This window comes from Drosophila hydei, unplaced genomic scaffold (assembly GCF_003285905.1).
Source record: "Drosophila hydei strain 15085-1641.00,03,60 unplaced genomic scaffold, DhydRS2 tig00000361-arrow-arrow-pilon, whole genome shotgun sequence".
Classification (NCBI taxonomy): Eukaryota; Metazoa; Arthropoda; class Insecta; order Diptera; family Drosophilidae; genus Drosophila; species Drosophila hydei.
In genome coordinates this window covers 333,740-355,565 of record NW_022045717.1, presented here as the reverse complement: position 1 = coordinate 355,565, position 21,826 = coordinate 333,740, and the positions used below count along the sequence as shown (strand labels likewise).

At 37.3% G+C, this 21,826-nt stretch overlaps 2 protein-coding genes across 5 annotated transcripts; one reads left to right on the top strand and one right to left on the bottom strand.

The window, feature by feature from the left end:
- Positions 1-23: 23 nt before the first annotated feature.
- On the bottom strand, positions 24-21,466 carry LOC111593073 (arginase-1). 2 transcript variants are annotated; one of them, XM_030224120.1, is made up of 5 exons: positions 21,089-21,462; positions 20,758-20,961; positions 20,468-20,654; positions 1,329-1,428; positions 24-394 (listed from the first exon to the last, which is right to left on the bottom strand). In XM_030224120.1, exons 1-5 carry the CDS (start codon positions 21,273-21,275, stop codon positions 26-28), a joined length of 1,047 nt encoding a protein of 348 aa, XP_030079980.1. In that variant the 5' UTR covers positions 21,276-21,462; the 3' UTR covers positions 24-25. The 2 variants fall into 2 exon arrangements, with proteins under 2 accessions (XP_030079980.1, XP_023161420.2); XM_023305652.2 differs by lacking the exons at positions 24-394; positions 1,329-1,428 and adding an exon at positions 19,206-19,491 and having other exon boundaries at positions 21,089-21,466.
- LOC111593008 (protein elav) lies at positions 4,649-10,829 on the top strand. 3 transcript variants are annotated; one of them, XM_030224118.1, is made up of 3 exons: positions 4,649-4,667; positions 7,037-7,310; positions 9,145-10,829. In XM_030224118.1, coding segments are annotated over exons 2-3 (1,521 nt in total). In that variant the 5' UTR covers positions 4,649-4,667; positions 7,037-7,309; the 3' UTR covers positions 10,665-10,829. The 3 variants fall into 3 exon arrangements, with proteins under 3 accessions (XP_030079978.1, XP_030079977.1, XP_030079979.1); XM_030224117.1 differs by lacking the exon at positions 4,649-4,667 and adding an exon at positions 4,846-5,182; XM_030224119.1 differs by lacking the exons at positions 4,649-4,667; positions 7,037-7,310 and adding an exon at positions 8,295-8,312.
- Positions 21,467-21,826: the final 360 nt, after the last annotated feature.

Genomic DNA, 21,826 nt, shown 5'->3' with positions numbered 1-21,826 from the left:
TACATATATATATATAGATCTTCGTTTACTGCTCGTGTCCCAGTATGCCCGTGTCCAGGTTGCTGTAGTGTCGCGCACCCGATCGTCTATAGCCGAACATGCTCTTCAGTATCTCGAGGGCCGAGTCAACAGTTGTGCGCACGTCTCGATCGGTGCCCAGTTTCGGATTGATCTCCACCAGATCCATGCCCTGGACACGCTTGGTGTCGCGCAACGCCTCCACAATGCTGATGCCCTCGCGCAACGTTAGTCCGCCGCGAACGGCGGTGCCCGTGCTCGGGGCCACGTTGCTGTCCAGCGCATCGATGTCGAAGCTCACATGGATTTTGTTATGCGGATCCATCGCGTCCAGCGTCATCTCAATGATCTTTGGCACGCCCATGCGATCGATCGACTGTCATAAGAGAAAGACAAGCATAAATACACATTTCTGCTGGATTATCGAACCTATAATAACCTATAGCAATAGATCATTGAAATAGTATATGAGCTGTTTATACATATGTATATGTATATATATTTATAATATGTATGTATATATATATATATATATATATATGTATAAAAATGATCATATGATCAATAATCGAATGGAACATTTCAAAGCGTCGCATTGCTCATGACAGAACTGAAATATGCGCAAGGTCAGCTGTGCGCAAAAGCTTCGCTTCTAACGGGGCTAAAAGCTTAGCTCAATTTCGATTGGTGCGCCGATCATGTGAACGCCATTTGCCAAGTAACCAGGTACAGCCAACGATTTGTTTCTTTATTCTTTTTTTTCTTTTGGCATATTTGGGTCGAACTAATGAGTTGTAATAAATTTGCAGCTCGGGTACATTTAGCATTAAACCATTTTTCAACAGACGTCGATTTAGCACGAGCCATAAATTAAGGCTGGCAACAAGGACACGCCGGATACGATGCGAGCGGATGTGGCCGGGCACGTAGCAACAACCACCGATCGGAAGTTGACAGCGCGCATGTAACGGAAAGGCAGGGAGGGACTGCCAGTCAGCTGGAGGGTAGGTGGGCAGCTAGGGAGTGTCCTGTAACTTTGCCGGCTGCAGAAGGGTGCAGCTAGATTCAATTTTTCCTACCAGCGACAACCCCTATAACTGCCGAGCTTACATTTACAACGCACACACACACACACATACGCACGCATGCTCAGAGCGAACTAGAGACAGAATATGGTGTGTGCGTAATTCAGTTGAGGCTCTCACGCACGATCGTCATTTGATCCTTTTGGCTGCCGACAAACCGGAATTTTAAATTTCTTTACGCACAGCAGACCCGAAACTCTGCGTGCATGTATCCATTCTACTTACATCCATGGCATAGTAGCGTATTCCAAATTTATTCAATATGAACGCCTCGTAGGGGTCAATGTCCCTCAAGCCAATGTAAACCAATTGATCCTTCGGCAAACTGAAATGAGTCACAAAGAAAAGAGAGGCGTGTGAAAAAGAGAGAGAGCGAGTGATTGTAAGATGGGAGAAGGCGAAACGGGGAGCTCAGCTAAAATGCGCTTGAAGCCCAACAAGCACTGCGCTTAGAGGTTATGTTTAAGTAAGCATGGTATTTGTGAGGTTATGTTGTTTTTTAGTCTTCAAAACTTTTTATAAAGTTGAAAACTTTGATTTCGGAAACATTTAAGGTAAGGAGAGAGGGAAAGTAAAAGTGAAAGTGGAGAGAGAGAGACAGACAGACTGAGAGAGGAGAGGAAAGAGGAGAAAAGAAATGGAAAAAAAGAGAGTGGCGAGTGGAGAAAGATAGAGAGATCTGAATATCTGATAGCAGACAAGGAGAGAGAGAAGGAGAGTGGTCTCATACGTAGAATAATTAATATAATTGAATAGTTTTTATCTAATTCCAGCTAAGCTAGTAATCTCATGTAAACTGCGCTTGGTATAGCCAAAGCGAAAAAAAATAAGAGAAACAGAATGGAAGAGAGGACGGAGAAAGAGAGACCAATAGAAGGAAAGCCGAAATAAAAACACATGCCACAATCAAAATGGCACTGCAGCGGTGCCTGCACCCCTCTGTATGCTGCGTGCCACTGTCTCACCCTCGATGATCGGCGAGAGGGAATTCTCGGTGTCTTATGGTAATTTTTACGATTATTATTATTATTATTTGTTTCGGGAAAAATTGCATCTGTCGATCGTGCTCTGTGCAGCGAGACGTGCAAAGTTGAAAACACCCTGAAGGACCCTTATGTAAATGTAAATATGCCCAAGGCAACTCACCTCGCTTTCAAAGCAAGGGAGGGGGCAGTGTGTCTGAGTGTGCGAGTGTGTGGTTCTGATGAATCAAGGAATAGCTGGGACCCGTTCGGACAGTTTGATCCCGCGGATCCGCAGACATATTGATGCAGCGCCTGCGGCAATGCTTGTTATTGTTTTAATTTTGTTTTTTGTACGTAAGTTGTTGTTTATTTAAAACGAAAATCAGTTAAGGGTGCGCCTCTTGTGCTGCAACCCCAAAAAAAAAACGAGAGAAAATGTTGATGTCCTTTGTTTCTGTCATCTTGCGTCCGCTGCTTTTTTAATCCGGCTTTGTTGTAATGCGACCAAGGTGCTGGGCACAATGCGCTCTGTTGCCGCCAGAGCCAAAGGATTAGACATACTTTCATGCCCGCTATCCTTTCTCTCCCCTTTTCCTTTTTGAATTCCCCGGGGCAAAGCCGCTGTCATTTGGATTTTGTAAAATCTGGCAACATTGGAAAACTGCAGCATACTGCGAGGCGCCGACCATGTGCGAGAGCGCGAGAGTGAGAGAGACAAACTGAAACCCAAGCACGTGGCCACAGTCCACACGGCGAACACTCGCACACACACACACACAGTGAATGGCAGAAATTGGCGCAAATTAGTTATCACAAAAACGTATCGTCATGGAAGTAAATACCCATTTATGTGTATATTTATATATGTATATACATAGAATTGTGATGTGTAAAAGGTCACATGGGATACGTTCAACAAATAATAATAATATATATATATATATATATATGTATGTATGTATGTATGTATTTAGTATGTCAATTAAAATTGTACTTAATCCAAAAATTTATATATATCTATATATATATTTATAAATTGTTGGATCATGTACAATTTTAAATGCCATACTAAATATATATATAAATATATATTCATATTGAATTGAGCATACAACTTACTTGTTCTTTAATATTTTACAAAAATATTTAAGTAATAAGAAATTACGATTCTTTTGTAACTATTGAGTTATATATGTACACAGAATGAACCTAGTCAAGTAAAAACAAAAGATTTAGTGAAACTAGATACGAATAAGTAGTAAATAGCAATTTAATTGTTTTGTGCGTTTTCTATTTTAAAATGTTATAATACATATGTTAATAACATATACATAAACTATTATAATACTGCACATACATATATTTTATTTTATGTATGTACATCTGTATGTGTATAAATTATGCTTATCTTGGACAGGATATCGCAACGGGCGAACACTTGCACGTCACCGATCTGTCTCGTTTGGCCACCCCCCTTTAGCAATGGCAACGGCGCCGGCTGACCGTCTGGCAACCTAAATCTCAAAAGCAAAAAAAAAAAAAACACCAAAAACCACCCCAGCTCAAAAAGTTGAGTTACATTTTTATGTTTCGCGAACGACGACAAAAAGAATAACAATGTGTTCACTGTGTGTAAATTAGAACAGACAGGCGGCGGCGGCGGCATATTTGTAATGTTGTGCTATACAAATCAGCACATGGTAACCGGTGGGCGACAGCAGCAGCAGAACAGGAAGCATACACACATACAAACATACATACATACATGCATAGGATATGATGAATACAAGCGCAATTAAGCACACGCACGCACGCTTGCCAAAAACCCAGCCCATGTCGAAACACTCGGTAGACAGGCGCTGGCTTCGAACTAGGGGGTGTACGCTTTACAGAAAACAACCCCAGCGTTGGTGGTGGCAGTGCCGAACATGCATATACACTCACACATACAACACGGCAAACAGCCCTCGCGGTTGGCAAGGATGTGCTGGCAAAGAGAGAGGTTAGCCAGCATAAGCTGCATCATAAAACGGTTGACGACCTCATATTGAATTGTACATTTTTTCTCTTACAAAAAACCAAAAAGAAGCGAAATGTAATAATATTTGAATATTAATCTCATTTTGAAATTGAAATTCTAACGTAGTTTTGCCATTCACTCAATGGTCTGCTTTGCAACATTCTGGCAACACTTTTTTGACAGTTTGTAGGAGATGGTAGGCGTATGTTTGACATGCTTGCTGGCATACATATGTATGTACATACACAGATATTTCCAGGCTGTGGGAATGACAGCTCCATAGACACGGCCATTTTGAATTTTATTTGTGAACAAATAGGTTTTTTATTATTGTCTAACAATGCTTCGATAGTGCGCTAAAATTTAAAATGTTTATTAATATGCCGCTCTGCATAAAATATATGTTGTTTTATCATTTTTGATTCAACCATGACCAATCTGAAATATTTGTATCGCAAGGAGATTCCCTGTAGCCAATCACCCACCAATGGGGCTAACGAAGTTAGAGTCGATTTTCCAGAGACAGCAACCGATTACCTGAGAGAGTGCATAACTCGGAGAGAAAAACTCGTATTGAGAGTACGAAAACAAAGCAAGAAAAATAACAACAGCAGCAACAACAAAAACGGCTGGTCAACACAATCAATATGTTTCTTCTCGCTCTCCCTTGTTCTCAAATTCTGATTGCTCTCTCACTCTCGCTTCATAAAAATCAACACATGCACATATCTATGGTATGTGTGTGCGTATGAATGTACGGCCACTGAGGGTAGCAAGCTTTGTGTTGTTTGTGCTCGCATTCGCGTTTAGTTCATTCGCGTAATTTTCATTTCTACGCTAGACGTTGTCCGCCGCAGTACGTTTGAATGCTCGTGTGCGCTGCCTCAGCTCGTGTGCTCAGCTCATTTTGCAATTGATTTTTTATTTTTTTTTTTGAAAAAGTAATGAAAATACCGACAAGAGTATACAATTGTTTATGCAAAATATACGCATTGCCATAGAAAACTACGTGAAGTGCAAGAACAAAAACAACAAAAATACCACCAATGATATCCGCATCATCAACAACACAACAGTAGCAGCCGCAACCAAACGTAAGCGTAACGTATATCAACGACAACAACAAAACGGTACCAAAAAAAATAAAATGCTACGAAAATTGCCAAACGACCACTACGCGCTGCACAATTGTGCAATTATATACCCATGCAGAAACATATATGTATTTTTTGTTGTGTGTGTGTGGAACAATTTGATACATGTATGCTAAAATGCAAAATTATAATATGCAATGGGTATGGAGGAAAAATGTAGGCAAGACGCACAGACTACAAACGGCAGCGCCAAACAGTTCAACAAACTCAAAAGAGTAGCAAAGAGACAAACGATCGTTGCTGGGAGGGCTGGAGACGGTGCTAGGCAACTGAACAAAAAGTAGTAGTAAAGCAGTCGTAGTAAAAGTAGTAGTTTGCTTAAGTTGTTCTGTGTTCAAATCTACTGCTAAATGCCGCACTGCTGCTGCTGCTACTGCCATCGCATAGTTCTTTCTCTCTCTGTCTCTGTGCTGTGTATCTGTAAAACGGTTGCTCTATGCGAGTGTGAGTGTGTGTATACGCTGCTGTGTGTCTGAGTAGCTGTGTGAGTGGCAAAAAGGGCGCAGCTAGCATATCGATTTTATGTGCAGGAAGAAGCAAGCATTGTACGCCGACAACTACAACTACAACTGCAACGGCGGGGGCAAATAGTAGTAGACACTTGGAGCACAGTTCATTTTCAACTCTTTTTTTTACTGTAGTGGTAAAGAACGTTTTCTGAACGCCGGCAGCTATAACTATAAACAAAATGTTAGTTTCTGTTTTTTTTTATTATCTGTAAGTAGTAGTATTAGTATTTGGTGAGAAAGCGTACTGTTTTGTTGTCACAGCAACACTCAGAGCTAAACAAAAAATAGTAGTTCGAGGAACAGAGAGAATTGCGCGGAAATACAAATTAGAACAATTCGACAACAAACGCTAGAGCTATACACTGCTCTTCTATATTTCTTTGCATTTCGTTTTTAATTTTACTTGTTGTTTTTAAATTAAGCAAGAACAACAAACATCGGGGAAATAAAAACGAAAGCAGCGCGTGTTTTAATTTAATAAGCGCGTCGTCTAGCAACAACAAAAAACTTATAGATACTAAGTGCGTCGGTGTGAGTGTGCGCGCGTGTTTGTGTGTGTGTATGCTAGTGTATGTGTGTATATGTTTGTTTGCAAACATATTCATTAATGCATACACATGTAAGACAGTATGCATGTTTTTATGTAAAATAAGTGCGTTAGCTACATATAATGTATATGTATGTACATATAAACAACACAGAAAACACTGGCAACAACAACAATAATAATGCAGGGAAATGATATACATTGTATGACTGACTAAATGGAGCAAGAGCGAGGCGGTTGGTCGCTCGTTCGACTCGCTTCGCTCTCTTCCCAATGGCGCTCGCCATAAATTAGCACAGTGGCAGAGCCGCAGCAGCAACTGAGAGATACTGTTATAATCATCAGTATTAAAAAAAAGACAACAACAAACAAACGCAAAGTTACAATAACAACAACGGCAGCAGCGGCACAATCCGAAATTGTGTAACAAAACATTTGCGCCGATTGTTTTAAATAGTAAAATATGAATTTATACATGTGCACATAAACACACATTCATATATGTATGCGCATGCATGTGTATGTATGTATATGTGCATGTGCGCAGAATTGGGCAAAAATTTATACCTAGCTGTTCTTCTCGTTGTTGCTGCTGTATGTGCGGCTGCTTGGGTTTGTGAAAAATCGATAAAATCGATAAATACGATAACACCAACGCCCAATGACGATATGCAGTTATATTTACCGTTTGTTTTGTTTTTGTTTTTATCTACACTCTCTTTCATACAACAACATTAGACGACGACGACGACGACGTAAACGACAACGGCAGCGTTTGTTTAATTATTAGCAACAAAATAGCTGCAATTTAAGACAACAACAACAATAAATATCCTGGATAAATAGAGAGCATTGTCTAGCCGACTGCCAAACACAATAAAGGTGAGCAGCAGTTAGTGAGAAAGAGGAAATCAAAAGGAGTAGCGCCGTGTAGAGCGCGTGCGCGTCAACAAATCAAATCAAATCAAATTTGTTTGGTAAACACAAAATAGCAACATTTTAACTGAAACAAGTGAGTATTTAAACATGTGCTAAATATATAACTGTATATACATACGTACATAGATATAACTAACTGTATATATAGCATGCGTAAAGGATGAGCGGTTTTAAATCATTGATGGCGTGAGTGATTGTGTTTGTGTGTGTGTGTGTGTGTGTGTGTGTTAATGAGCGTATGTATGCGTGTTAGATTTTGTTTGACCTTTTGACTTGTATGTGTAACGTGCGAGAGACGCATCCACGACAACCACCCAATATGCAAGTTCACAGATCATGCAACAGCAGCCGTTGCGACGGCGTTGCCAGACAGTTGGGATGAAAAACCAACGCACATGCCGTTTTGTTTGTTCCAGACAAAGGGGGTGGCATTGTTCTGCTGTATTTAACCCTCAGGCGAGCCAAGCTTACATTTTGTGCATGTATATATATATATATGTATATGTATATATATATATATATATATATATGAGTGGTAGTAATATTTGCAAAAGCAATATTACACTGGTTTTGGTTTTAAGGGTTGCATATGCAGGGCGGGTGGGTTGAACGGGAGCACGTTCAACATTGGATGCTCATTTTTAGTTTTCAATATATATTTTTTTTTGGTGCTTTTTGGTTTTTCTTTTTCGTAAGGGGTATGTCCTGCTACTGTGTGTAGAGTTCGTTGCCTGCCGCTGTGCGTGTGTGCGTATGTGTGCTTGTGTGTATGTATTACATAACTGGGTTTGGCCGGGTACGTTACGTGCTTTGTTACAATTTACAACAACACCAACAACAAGAGCATCAGCAGCAACGATGTTAACGGCAGCCGGAACCGGAGCGGTGACAGGACGAAAGACGCTAACGCCAGCATAACACGAATGCCTTCTAAGGACCTGCGCTCAGTAGCATCGCGTGCTTGCGACGCAGCGGGTCTCACATCGGCATCGGCAACGGGAATTCCGAAAAAGCTCGACGCAATAAAAAAATACTCTCAATCTGTGAAAAACTCCTTTTTTACACTTAGTTGTAGGTGTGTGAGCTTATTTCTGCGTGCGGTTAATGTTAATTATTGTGGGTGCCTGAGATTAAAATCGCTCTCTAGTTGCTTGCTCTTGCTCCAGCTCTGCCTACCTCTGTCACTCTCACTGTCTGTCTCCCACTCTCTCTATCTTTCTCTCTCGCTCGCTCGCTCGTTCTCTCTTTGTGTGTGCTTGTTTGTGCGTGTGTGAGTCAAAAGTAAGTTTTGAACGAAAGTTTGTCGTTAAAATGGGCCGCTAGATGGCGCCAGCTCGCTACTAAACATGTCGTCAATAACTAACCGAAATAATTTACAAAAAAGGCCGCTTCGGCTCGTCGAAGTTGAAATACTATTGTAGCTACAGTAGTCGCACGCTAAGTACAATAACTAGTTAAATATACTAATATCATGCATATCAATTTTATTTGTAACTAATTTGTAATATCAAACTTTAAATCTGTTGACTGAGTTGACTTTTATAATTTGTTTCTTTGATAAAGTTCATGGAAGAAATGGGAAAAATTGGCAAAATTAGAAATAGATATTAACAAAATAACAAAATAATATCTTACCAGATTGGGAGCTAACAAATATGAATGAAAATTAGTTAAAAAAGTTAAGGGTTTCGATCTGGCTAATCGTAGACGAGTTGCCACCCACTGTAGGGGGGGGGGGGGGGTTGAATGGCTTCAATTGGGTCCTTTAAGTTGAATTAATCGCTACTAACACACTTGGCAAATGGTTTAATCTTGACATTTAATCCTTCTCATTTTCTATGTGCTCCGCCTGCGTTGGCCTGCGCCGACAAACAACTCGCTATCAACTTGGATTGCAAAACTCGCAGTGGACTTTATGATGGCTAATACGGGCGCCACTGGCGTGGAGACACAGGCGCAGTTAATGCAGAGCGCTGCCGCGGCGGCCGCTGTTGCTGCCACAAATGCGGCTACACCGGTGCAGAGCGCAGCGGCTGTGGCCGCCGCCGCACAACTGCAGCAGCAGCAGCAACAGGTGCAGCAGGCCATATTACAGGTGCAGCAACAGCAGACACAGCAAGCGGTTGCCGCAGCAGCCGCAGCGGTCACCCAGCAATTGCAACAGCAACAGCAGGCAGTCGTGCAGCAAGCGGTCGTACAGCAGCAGCAGCAGCAGCAACAGCAGCAGCAAGTGGTGCAGCAACAGCAGCAGCAGCAGCAAGTTCAGCAAGCAGTTGTCGCCGTGCAGCAGCAGCAACAGCAGCAGGTCCAGCAACAGCAGCAGGTGCAGCAACAAGTACAGCAGCAGGTGCAACAGGCCAACACGAACGGCAATTCGGGCGGCGCTCAGAACGGCAGCAACGGCAGCACAGAGACGCGCACAAATCTGATCGTGAACTATTTGCCACAGACGATGACGGAGGACGAGATCCGATCGCTGTTCAGCAGCGTCGGCGAGATTGAGTCGGTGAAGCTGATACGCGACAAATCTCAGGTTTATATCGATCCACTCAATCCCCAAGCGCCCAGCAAGGGCCAGAGCCTAGGCTATGGCTTTGTCAACTACGTCCGGCCACAGGATGCGGAGCAGGCGGTGAATGTGCTGAACGGACTGCGTTTGCAGAATAAAACGATCAAGGTGTCGTTCGCGCGGCCCTCCTCGGATGCCATCAAGGGCGCCAATCTCTATGTCTCGGGTCTGCCCAAATCGATGACCCAGCAGGAATTGGAGGCCATATTTGGGCCGTTCGGCGCGATCATTACGTCGCGCATACTGCAAAACGCCGGCAACGACACGCAGACCAAGGGCGTCGGCTTCATACGTTTCGATAAGCGGGAGGAGGCAACGCGTGCGATTATTGCATTAAATGGCACCACGCCCAGCAGCTGCACCGATCCGATTGTTGTGAAATTCTCGAATACGCCCGGCAGCACCAGCAAGATCATTCAGCCACAATTGCCCGCATTCCTCAATCCGCAGCTGGTGCGACGCATTGGCGGCGCCATGCACACGCCGGTAAATAAGGGACTCGCACGCTTCTCGCCCATGGCCGGCGATATGCTGGATGTGATGCTACCCAATGGATTGGGCGCTGCCGCTGCGGCGGCCACAACGCTGGCCAGCGGACCGGGCGGTGCATATCCCATATTCATCTACAATTTGGCACCCGAAACGGAGGAGGCGGCCCTTTGGCAGCTGTTCGGCCCGTTCGGTGCTGTCCAATCGGTGAAGATTGTTAAAGATCCCACAACGAATCAGTGCAAAGGCTATGGCTTTGTCTCCATGACCAACTACGATGAGGCGGCAATGGCTATACGTGCCCTCAACGGCTATACCATGGGTAATCGGGTGCTGCAGGTCAGCTTCAAGACCAACAAGGCCAAGTAGACTGTTCTCTCTCTCCAGCAGCAACAACAGCAACAGCAGCAGCAGCAACAGTAAACCCTGCCATTTCACCAAGAAGGAGAAGCAAACAGGAGTGCAAGTACACCTACACACACACACACACACACACACACACATACTTATCTAGTTTATACACACACACACACACAACAAGAACTCACTTATACATATATAAATATGCATGGTCTTAAGGCTAACTAAGCGCAACAACAATGTGTATAACACACAGACACACTCACGCACACACACACAACTACCATGCGAAAAGGAAACAAAAAAGCAAAAGCAAAAGCTATAAAAAAAAACAATTTTTTGGGGCTCTCCTTCGGCTTCACGTCTAAACAACGAAACGACGGCCCACAGCGCCGGCCGTTGCAATAGAGAAATTCTTGTTTAGCATTTAAGTAAAAAGAAAACCAAAAAACAAATCTAAACTAAACTAAACTAAAGAAGAGGAGGAGGAAGAAGAAGAAGTACGTGTCGAATGCAATATATAAAAATTAAACAAAGCTGACGAAGCAGCTGCAAATTAGTCGCAAAAACAAAAACAAAAACAAAAAAAAAACAAAGAAATCAGCAAAACAACAATTCTAAGATTTAATTAACCAAAATTAACCTAGCAAAAGGAAATAAACATTTTTTAAAATTATAACTAAGTAAGCAGCAATGAAATCTTCCAGTAACAAAATGAAAAACAAAAAATACCAAAAAAATACCAAAAAAAAAACAAAAAAAAAACAAACAAACCAAAAAAGTGTTAACTACACTTCAAATTTTCTATATAAACTTTCAAAGAAAAACAAACTCAAACAGCAAAAAAAAATTGTGTGTGGCGAAAACGTCTAAACAGTTCGCTTTTCTCGCAGTGTAGACTCGGGCCGTTAGTTTTTGAGCTTTCCAAGCGAGGTTGCAAAGAAAAAGTATTAAAAAATAAAAAAAAAATAAATGAAATAAAAAACATTAAGCATTAACACAAGGAGGCTGCTACAGTATTAAAAAAACAACAAAAAACACACATATATATTATATATAAATATATATATATATATATATATATATATATATATATATATATATATATATATATATATATATATATATATATATATATATATATATATATTTATGGTATATACATTTTTAATGTTTTGTGTTTGTTTTTTTTTTTTTATAACTTTAATAAAACGAAAGCCTAGCGAAAGCTACAATCGAAAACTAACGGCCGACGCACACACACACACACACACACTCACACACTGAGACAGCAAGAAATGTAGGGACAAGTGTGCAAAGGAGGAGCAGAATAAATATGAAAAAGCAAAAGAGAAAACGCAAAAGTAATACAATAATTTATGCGCAAATTTGAAACGTTTTACTAAAGTAAATAATTGTTAGTGAATATTATACTATAATATTTATACACGCATACATACGTATATCTATGTATATGCATGTATAGCATATAGCCAGACACACTCACACTCACACTCACACACACACATACACATACACATACATACATACATACATATATAACTTATATACTTTATATAATGTATAGTTCAAGCCAGAGAGTAAGCAGCATAAATACAATTTGCTAACATTTTTAGCGTTAAAACAAGAGAAAGCCTAGCACAAAAACCAAAACCAAAACAAAAACTCAGTAACTAAAAGAAAAACAAAACAAAAAAGAACATTTTTTATATGACAAAAACTTTGAGAAAACAAAAAAATAAGCATTAGCAAAGCGTTTTTCTAGCAATGTAAGTAAAAACTTTTTGTTAAACCTTCATAAAAAGAAGAGGCAGACGAGAAAACTAAAATGAAAAGAAAGGAAAAAGAAAAAGAATAAGAAAGCACGCAGTAAATCCATTTCAAACAATGGTTGCCTAGCAGTAAGGACACTGGCACACGCTGTGCATAATAGTGTAGCACAGCACTGTATACAGTGACATGCCATGCAGTAGAGAGCACACAAACACACACACACATAGAGAGACACGCGCATTGAGTACAGTGGCTTGCCGTGCAATGTATACAGTGGCGACTAGCATGGGTAAATGATGGAGATTCCTTCAGAGCCGTGTCCATGTGGTCCGTACGTACGAAGGAATGACCTTTAAAACTAACTACTCAAACTTCATACCTCTTGCGCCAAACAATCTCCCACACCCAACCTCACCCCCACCCAACCTCACCCCCACCCCCGTATCACATCCCGATTGTCTTTTGCGTTTTATCAGTTCGAACAAGTTTTGTTTTTTCTATTTGTTTTGCGAATTACGATTTTGTCTGTATCGGAGTTTATGTTTCAATTGAATTTGATATCTAATTCGAATTGCGTTTTGTTTGATTTCTTTGTTTATTTCAATTTACAACAACAACAACAACAGTGCGCTCATAGCTAATTAGAGCCATGCATATTTATTTAATGTATATTTAACAAGAACAAAAAAGGAAAAGAAAAAGTATAAAATGTTTCTAATTTTCACACGAAAAGCAAACTTATCTGAATGTCAATGATTTCTTTCTTTATAGTAGCTACAATATACCTAGGTCTAGTTACAATTAATTTATAACAATTATTTTAAGTTCAAACACACACAAAAACACACATAGGCACACACACAATGAAATACCTTAAGAAGAAGAAATCCTTAGCAAACGAAAATATTTAAAGCGAACTGGGGAAGGCAGCTTATGTATAAAAGAAAAATATTATTAATCAATTATTTTATTTTATTTAAATTTTTTTTTATATATATACACATACATACACCTATATATATATATATATATATATAGATATATTATTATTATAGGGCAACAGAAGAAAAGCAATTTTTTTTTGTTTGAACAAAATTTGCAACAAGAAATCTAGTCAGCAAACTAAGGTAGACGCAGAGGCAGACGAAACAAAAATATTTTCAATATATATATATATGGATACACCAATATATATATATATATACGTATGTATTTCAAATATAAGTAGTAGAAGAAGAAGCGGAAGAAGTACATTTAGCAGGCAGTAAAAATTGACGAAACACCAATACTATAAAATACTAAATATTTAACAACATATGAAATTCTAGCTAAAATTTAAGCATAGCAAAATTGCCGAAAAAAACCAAAAAAAAAAAACAAAATAAAAAAATTGTCAAAAAAAGGAAGAAAAAAATTCAAACTGAAAGTGAAATTCAAATTTCTGGAAAATGTTCAATACTTTTTTTTACATACCTATGAACACTGAACGAAATTATAGTTTTTTTCTATTTTCATATATTATAGATTTTGGGTTTTTTTTTTTGTAATATCGAAATGTCCAAAGATTTATTTCTCTTTATGTTTATTATGTAAACAAAAACTGAACCGGCGCCCGCCACCCCAGTCCCCCACGACACAACTGTACCCAATGCAATGCTTTGACGACGCTAAAGAGAGCGAAGTTGGCAAAAGATCCAAGCGAAGAGAGAGAGCGAGAGAGCTGCTGTTACTTGGGCTTTTGCTCTTTGCCTTTTGCATGCAACTGTAATTACACAGACACACGTGCATATGTATGTGTATATATAAATGTGTGTGCACAGTTAAAGGAAAGCGATTCACACACACACAGACAAACATTAATTATTAAGTGAAATGATGTACTTGATTTTGTTTAACTTATTTGTCAAAAGCTTAAAAACTTTATTTATATATATTTCTGTTTAAATTAATTTAATATAATTTAATTTTTCCTTTCTTCTCTCTTTTTTCTCATTGTAATATTATGTAATTCTAATATTGTGCAATAGTTTTAAAAATGCAGCCGCAGCTGCAACAACAACAACAAAACATGCATCTCAGCTAAATTACAATTATAATTTCCTTAAGTGAAAAACTATGAAATACGAAGAGAAAAACTTAAAAAAAAGAAAAAGAAGTGAAAGCGAGCAAGAATTATTTATGTTTATGTAACTTAAATATATATATATATATATATATATATATATATATATATATATATATATATATTAATATTATTCAACAATATAACAATTATTTTTTCGTGTAATTTTTCGTATTTAAGTAAATTTCATATATCTATTTATATATAACTTTTATCTATATATATATATATATATATATATATATATAATTTTTTTCTTAAACTTAAGTGAAACCAACAAGAAAACCGAAGAAAAAACATGAATATTATTTATTGTATTTTATAATTCATTTAAATTCTAAAGCAAAACAAAAAAAATTCTTTTCAATTCGCACGAAAAAGCATACAAAAGAGAAACAAAGTAACACAAAGCAGAGAGCGCGTTGAACCTCTCTCTATTTCTCTCTCTCTCTCTATCTTTATTTCTTTTTCTCACTCTCACACACTTAGATGAATATATATATATATATATATATATATATATATATATATATTGAAAGAAATTGAATTGAATTGAATTTCGATGTAATAATTTTCATATTTTATTTTGTATTTCTTTATTTTGATTTAAATTTATATATTTTTTTCAACACACACACACTATATATATGTATGCGTATCTAATATACATATTGTGTTTTTTTTTTTAAATATTATTTTTCCTTTGTGGCCCTTGCGAGAATTTCCATTTGATTTGTTTATGTTTATTACTCATTAAATTTATGTTTAATTTTATGATTTTATTTTTAGTTTTTTCTTTAGCACAAAGCAAAGCAAACAACAACAACGCAAAATAATAATAATTATTTTTCAATAAAAAAACATTTTTTTTTGGTTTTTGATTTCTTTTTATAAACTTATTTAGTTTTTGTTTGTTTTTAGTGTTTTTTTTATTTTAGTTTTAACTTGTTTAATGTTTTTCTCTCTTTTTCTGTCTCTGTTTCCCTCGCTCGCTCGCTCTCTCTGCTGCTCATATTTATATATATCATAACATATATATATATATATATATATATATATATATATATATATATATATGTATATTGTATTTCTATAGACTGCATTCCAGTCCACATAAAGCCTAGTCAAGACAAGAATTTATTGATCTCAAATGCTTGGAACATTCCCGCACACAACTTTCCTGCCGCTGCCAATTGCATTCGCCGCCCTTTTCCATAGCATAAAGGGGGGCGTGTCTAGTCAAAAAGCGAGCAGACTTTCTTAAAGTATTTTCAAGTGCGTCCAACTCCCGCTCAAATTGGGCAACTAATACTCGATCTCTCTCACCTCCCTCTCTTTCTCTCTCTCTCTCTCTCTGTCATTCTACGAATAGGAGTTGCAATTGTTTTTACCAAATGCGATATTACAAACTTTTGTTTTGTGTGCAAACGAGAATAATTTGATTTTAATTGAATTGATTATAAATTATGATTAGTTAGAATTAGTCTTACGCTTAATTATCATATAATCTATAGTAATATGCGCTTATTATTTACATATATATATATGAATACACATACACACAGATATATATACATATATATATATATATTTATAATTTATTTATTTATACAAACATATATATGTATATATATATATATATATATATATATGTGTAAGGAAATACCAAAACCAAACTAGAATCGCATAACATACAAATACGCCAGATATATATATATATATGTATATATATATACATTTATATATATATATATATATATAAATATGTATATACATATATACATATATATATATATTATGTATATTATACATACAAAATGATTATGATTACAATGACGATGATGATGAACTATTTAGTTTTTTATTAACGTATTTATATCAATTACTAAATAATATTTATCCAAACATTTCAAATGATATTTCAAACTAAACAAATGGAAAAAACAAACAAAAATAATAATTAATATTATAAATGTATTTGCAAAATATATAATTATGAGTTTTTCTTGCTTTGCATATCAAATACACAAAACTTGCTTCAGTTGAGTTCAGTTTCCGTTTCCGTTTCAGTTTCACTTGGTTTTTATTTCAGTTCGCGCAGTGTACTTTTGGTAGCTGTCTGTCAGCTGCTAACCCCCTCTCTCTCTCTCTCTCTCTCTCACTCTCGCTCTTTCTTTCTGACTTTACATGTCTTTCTTCTACTTCGCTCAGTTTTACTTTGCTTAGTTTTTGGGTTTGTTTTTCTAGCAGTGTACTTTGTGTTAATACTCACGCACACACACAACACACACACACACACTCCACTCTCTCACACACACACGTTTTCTCCAAATTGTTTCAGTTGTTGTGCTACAAACTCCAAGCAAAAATAACAAAAAAAAATATATATATACCACAAAGTGTTCCGTGTTATGTAAGAAGCGTGCCTGTTTCATATGATTTCCTTATGTTTTAGTGCATAAGTAAGTCAAAGGCAAGCGCAGTTTGTCGCAGTGGACCCCTCCTTCGATGCCCCAAAATCATTAAAAAATAGTTTAAAAAAAGTTAAATTTTTTGTTGTTGGTTTTTTACTTTGCCTTCTGTTTCCTTTTGCTTGGTTGGTATCACGCCCATTTTTTCAGTTTGTTGTTGTTGTTGTAGATGCATTTTATGTGCTTTTCTGTTGCCCGGTAAGTAAAACGAGAATTAAGTTGATGCAGCAGCCGCAGCAGCAAACTGAGAGAAACACTGAAAACACGGCTAAAACTTACTTATTTATAAAACCCGAAACCGAAAACAAAAATATATAAAAACCAAAAAAAAAAAAAAAAAACAATTACATTATCCAGGCTAAATATAATATAATTTGATTTGCTTTCCTCTGTACAGCGTTGAATATTTGAATATTTGAATATTTGATTTTCCTCAATAATAAACATCGCCCATGATGAGTTTTGACTTCAACAATGGTTTTTTTGTACTCTCTATTTTTTTCTATTGTAGCTAACCACGAAAAGAACTAAAAACCTAAAAACTAAATACAAAAAAAAAAAAAAAAAAAAAAAAACAAACAAAAAAAATTCAAATGAAAATAATATTTTAACCGAGCCGAATGCATATTTCTAATTTGTTTCTTTCTCTTGATTTATTTTCAGGCGTGTGTTGTTGTTCGATTTTTCAATTGAATTTGACATTTAACATTTACATTAATTACACATTTAACTTTCAATGAGTTAATTAATTGCAAAAAAAACAGACAAAAACAAAAAAAAAACAGAAAACGAAAAAAAAAAACACAATAATTACTGATTGTATATGATTATATGATTCATTCGATATTGATTGTAATTACATACTTATTTACTCATCAAAACATATACATTATATATATATATATACATGTGTGTGTGTGTGTTTTTATATTGTATGTATGCAAGCGTACAACCTGTGTGCATACATAGAAGAACACACACATACATACATCTATGTATAACACACACATACACATGCACAGTACACATACACACGGATCGCAAATGCATACATATGTATACGACACATACATAAAACACACACAGTCATCTATCCATGCATACATAAATACATGCACACATACATACATTCTATACATATGCATATGCATCCCTATATTCACCATCAGCCACACATACGCTCTCAGCTATATACATATGTATGCATTACACACACACACACACACACACACACATACATATATCTGTACACACGCACACCCACCCACACACACTCCCACACTTATCTATTGTAATTTCCTTCATTTCATTACAGTTAAACGCAGCAAATAAATCTTATAAGTTTCGAGGGCAATTCCCCTCTCAAAAAAAAGAAGAGAACAAAAATAAACCTCACCATCTTAAGAACTTTAAGAAGTAAACAAAAACGAAACATATCCTATATTACAAAGTAGAAATATTATTTATGTTAAATTATTGTTGCTAGAAAAAGAGAAAATCTTCTTGTTTTAAACAATCCACAAAAGTCGAGGCACTTAATATCATTTGCATATTCAGGATATTTTAGATTTATTTCAAAATTTTAATTTTTTTTCATTTAGAAGAAATCTTAAGAAAAACAAAAACAAAAACAAAACAAAACAAAAAAGTAAACATCATAAACAAAGTGTAGGATGTCTCGCTGAGCACCACCAAAACCACCAAAACCACTGAACCACCGAACCACCGATATTTATTTGCGTAAATCCTCTTAACAAAAATAATAATATAATTTAGCTTTACTTAAGTTTAACATTCCAGTATGATCTCGATCTCTATTGTTGTATTCTGTGTATTCAGTATTGTATAAAAGGCCAAACACACCACTTGATTTTTTTCAGTGTAAAGCTCTCTATTTGTTTCTCTTCCACACACCATACACCTGCTATCACCCACCCCACCCCGCCCCCTTTCTCTGTCTAACGGTAAATCTTTATGTTTTTGATATTTTCATCGGTTATCGATTTCGATTATCGATTATTGATTATTGTGATCTAATAATTTTAAGTTTCAAGCGAATCATACGACTTATCTATTATCTATTATCTCTATATATGTATGTGAAAAGAAGAGAGACTAATGAGACGACGAACGTGGTTAGAGCACAACCTTAACTTTAACTTTAAGCTAGAGATTTTTGAATTAACGGTTTTCGGTTTGGATTTGATTTGATTTGTTTCTGTTGAACCAGCACCGATCCGAACCGCGTGATCCATGGACTCGAATCCTTTAGTTTTTCTAGTTTTTTGTTCAACTTTTGCGTTTTCTATTGTGGTTCTTAGATCGGGCCTAGGTCACCCATCCAATGCGCTCTCCCAGCAATTCTGCACCAAAATAGATCAAGATTTACGCTTTTCCGTTAACATTCAAAACACTTTTCGTTTAAGGCCAGGTTTGTGGGTACGATGAGCTGTGATTTGAGTTGATTTGTAGATTGATTTGCCATATATATAGAAATATATATATATATATATATATATATATATATATATATATATATATATATATATATATATTGGCGTTCTGAATTACTTTACGTATTCCATTTTGATTGACGTAAATTTGTTTATGTTTTCATTTGTTTTTTTTTTTTTTAAATTAACGTTAAGTTCTAACACACACGTCATATAAATCTATATAAATACATATATATTTATATATGTAATTACTGATTATATTATTTTTAATTATTTATTTTTAACTCTTGGTTAAACAAATTCGTTATCACTTGGAAATTACGTTTATTCTCAGATTTTTTCTTTTTTTTTTTTGTAAATATCTAAGATATTTCTATGGCTAGGTTCCTAAGTCAATGAAACAAAAACTGCCAAACGTTTTTTTTATAAGAAATGTTTTAAGACAAAACCATGAGAAAGAGAAACACAAAAAGAAAAGACTAGAAAACTAAAGTATATAAAAACAAAGACTGAGACCCAAACGCAGCTCAACGCAAATGCGAATGCAATAAAAAAGAAAAAAATGAATATAGAAATTAGAAAATACATTTACGATAGAAAATTAAAAACGTAAACAACAAACAAATCAAAATCGCAAAATCGAAAAATCGAAAACAAAAATCAAAAACCTAGTACGTTAAGAACAAAACTGTGATACGAAAGCTGGCTTCCAGTTGCAATTAAAGATAGAATAAAAACTAACATTTAAGCTATCGAGACGAAGTAGATGATGATGATGAAGAAGAAGTAGCAAAGCAGACATACATACATACATATGTGTTGTGTTTAGTTGTAAGCCATGTGCTATCGATAACCAAAACGATAACAATGACAGCTGATAAGCGTAATAAAGAAAAGTAAACACAGAAAACTATGAACAAGATATGTTAAGAGGATAATGATGATGAAGAAGCGGAAGTGAGCACTCACCAATTGGGCGCTACCTGGTCGAGAGCCGCGTGCTGCCAGGTGGCGCGCAGCTGCTGCAGCAGGAATGAAACGGGCATGCCATGTATATTGCCCGACTGCGAGGTGCTATGCAAATTGATATCCGCATGCGCATCGATCCAGACCAGCGACAGATTCGGTGTGTGCTGCAAATGACCCGCCACGGACCCTGCCGGCCAAAAATGTGTAAATCAATAAACAATTGCATAGTCTGGCAACGCCGGCAGCCGCCAGCTTGCAGCCTGCAGCCTGCAGCCTGCCTGTTGGCTCACCAAAGCCGATGGCATGATCGCCGCCAATTGTCAAAAACTGCGCGTTCTGCTGCAGCATCACTTGCACCTGGCCGATCAAGGCCAAATTGCAGGCCATAAAGTCCGCATAGTTGCGTATGTGGTAGTAATGCTGGCGCTGCTGCTGCAGCAACGTCTCGTCGACGGCGTAATGCAGGTTCCCATAGTCAGTGATGAGCAGGCGCTCTGTAATCGATAAGCGACAACAGTCGATATTCAATAAATGACAGTTGAAAATGAAAATTCATTTGTTTTTCATTTTGTTGGGTTTGGTTATCTTTTTCCTGGGTTTTTTTTAGCTGCTCGCTCTCACCGTCGCTGCTCTGCAGCACCTGGCGCAGGTTGCTCTGGCGCAGCAGATCGGGCGCCAGCTCCACGCCCTGCTTCGACTGTCCCTTGGCAAAGGGCACGCCGATGATGCCCAGACGCGTTTGTTCGCTCGCTGCGCTGAAACAACGTCCCAGGAATCTGGCCGATGCTAGTTGCCGCGTGCACCACATGATCTCGATGTGTTAATAGTGTCCGCTCGGTGACAATTGTCAACTGACAACTAAGCTCACTTTCGCCAGCTGTCAACAAGCAGCAGCAGCAGCAGCTACATAGCTTCGACATGACAGCTGATAAACCTTCCATCTTAATGGCAGTTCCGCGGCGCCGCGCTCTGCCGCCCCAGCGTCACGCATGTAACTGATAGCGCGCGATAACCTTGATCCTGCCCACGTATATATATATATATATATATATATATGTATATATATGTATGTATGTATGTTTATGTACGAAGCTTGTTTCATTGGCAAACTTGATTTTAATGCACAGATAACTTTTACAGGGTATATGCCATACTATATGTAACTGAAGCATAGCATAAAGAAGTATTACTGGACAGGCTCAAATAGATACTGCCTGGGAGGAGCAACCTGGTATCGAAACATTTAGAGAGAGAGAGAGAGAGAGCGAGAGAGAGAGAGAGAGAGAGAGCGAGAGAGAGAGAGAGAGAGAGCTTTACCAAGTATTTATAGGGTATAACAATGTCTGCTGCAAATCGGAA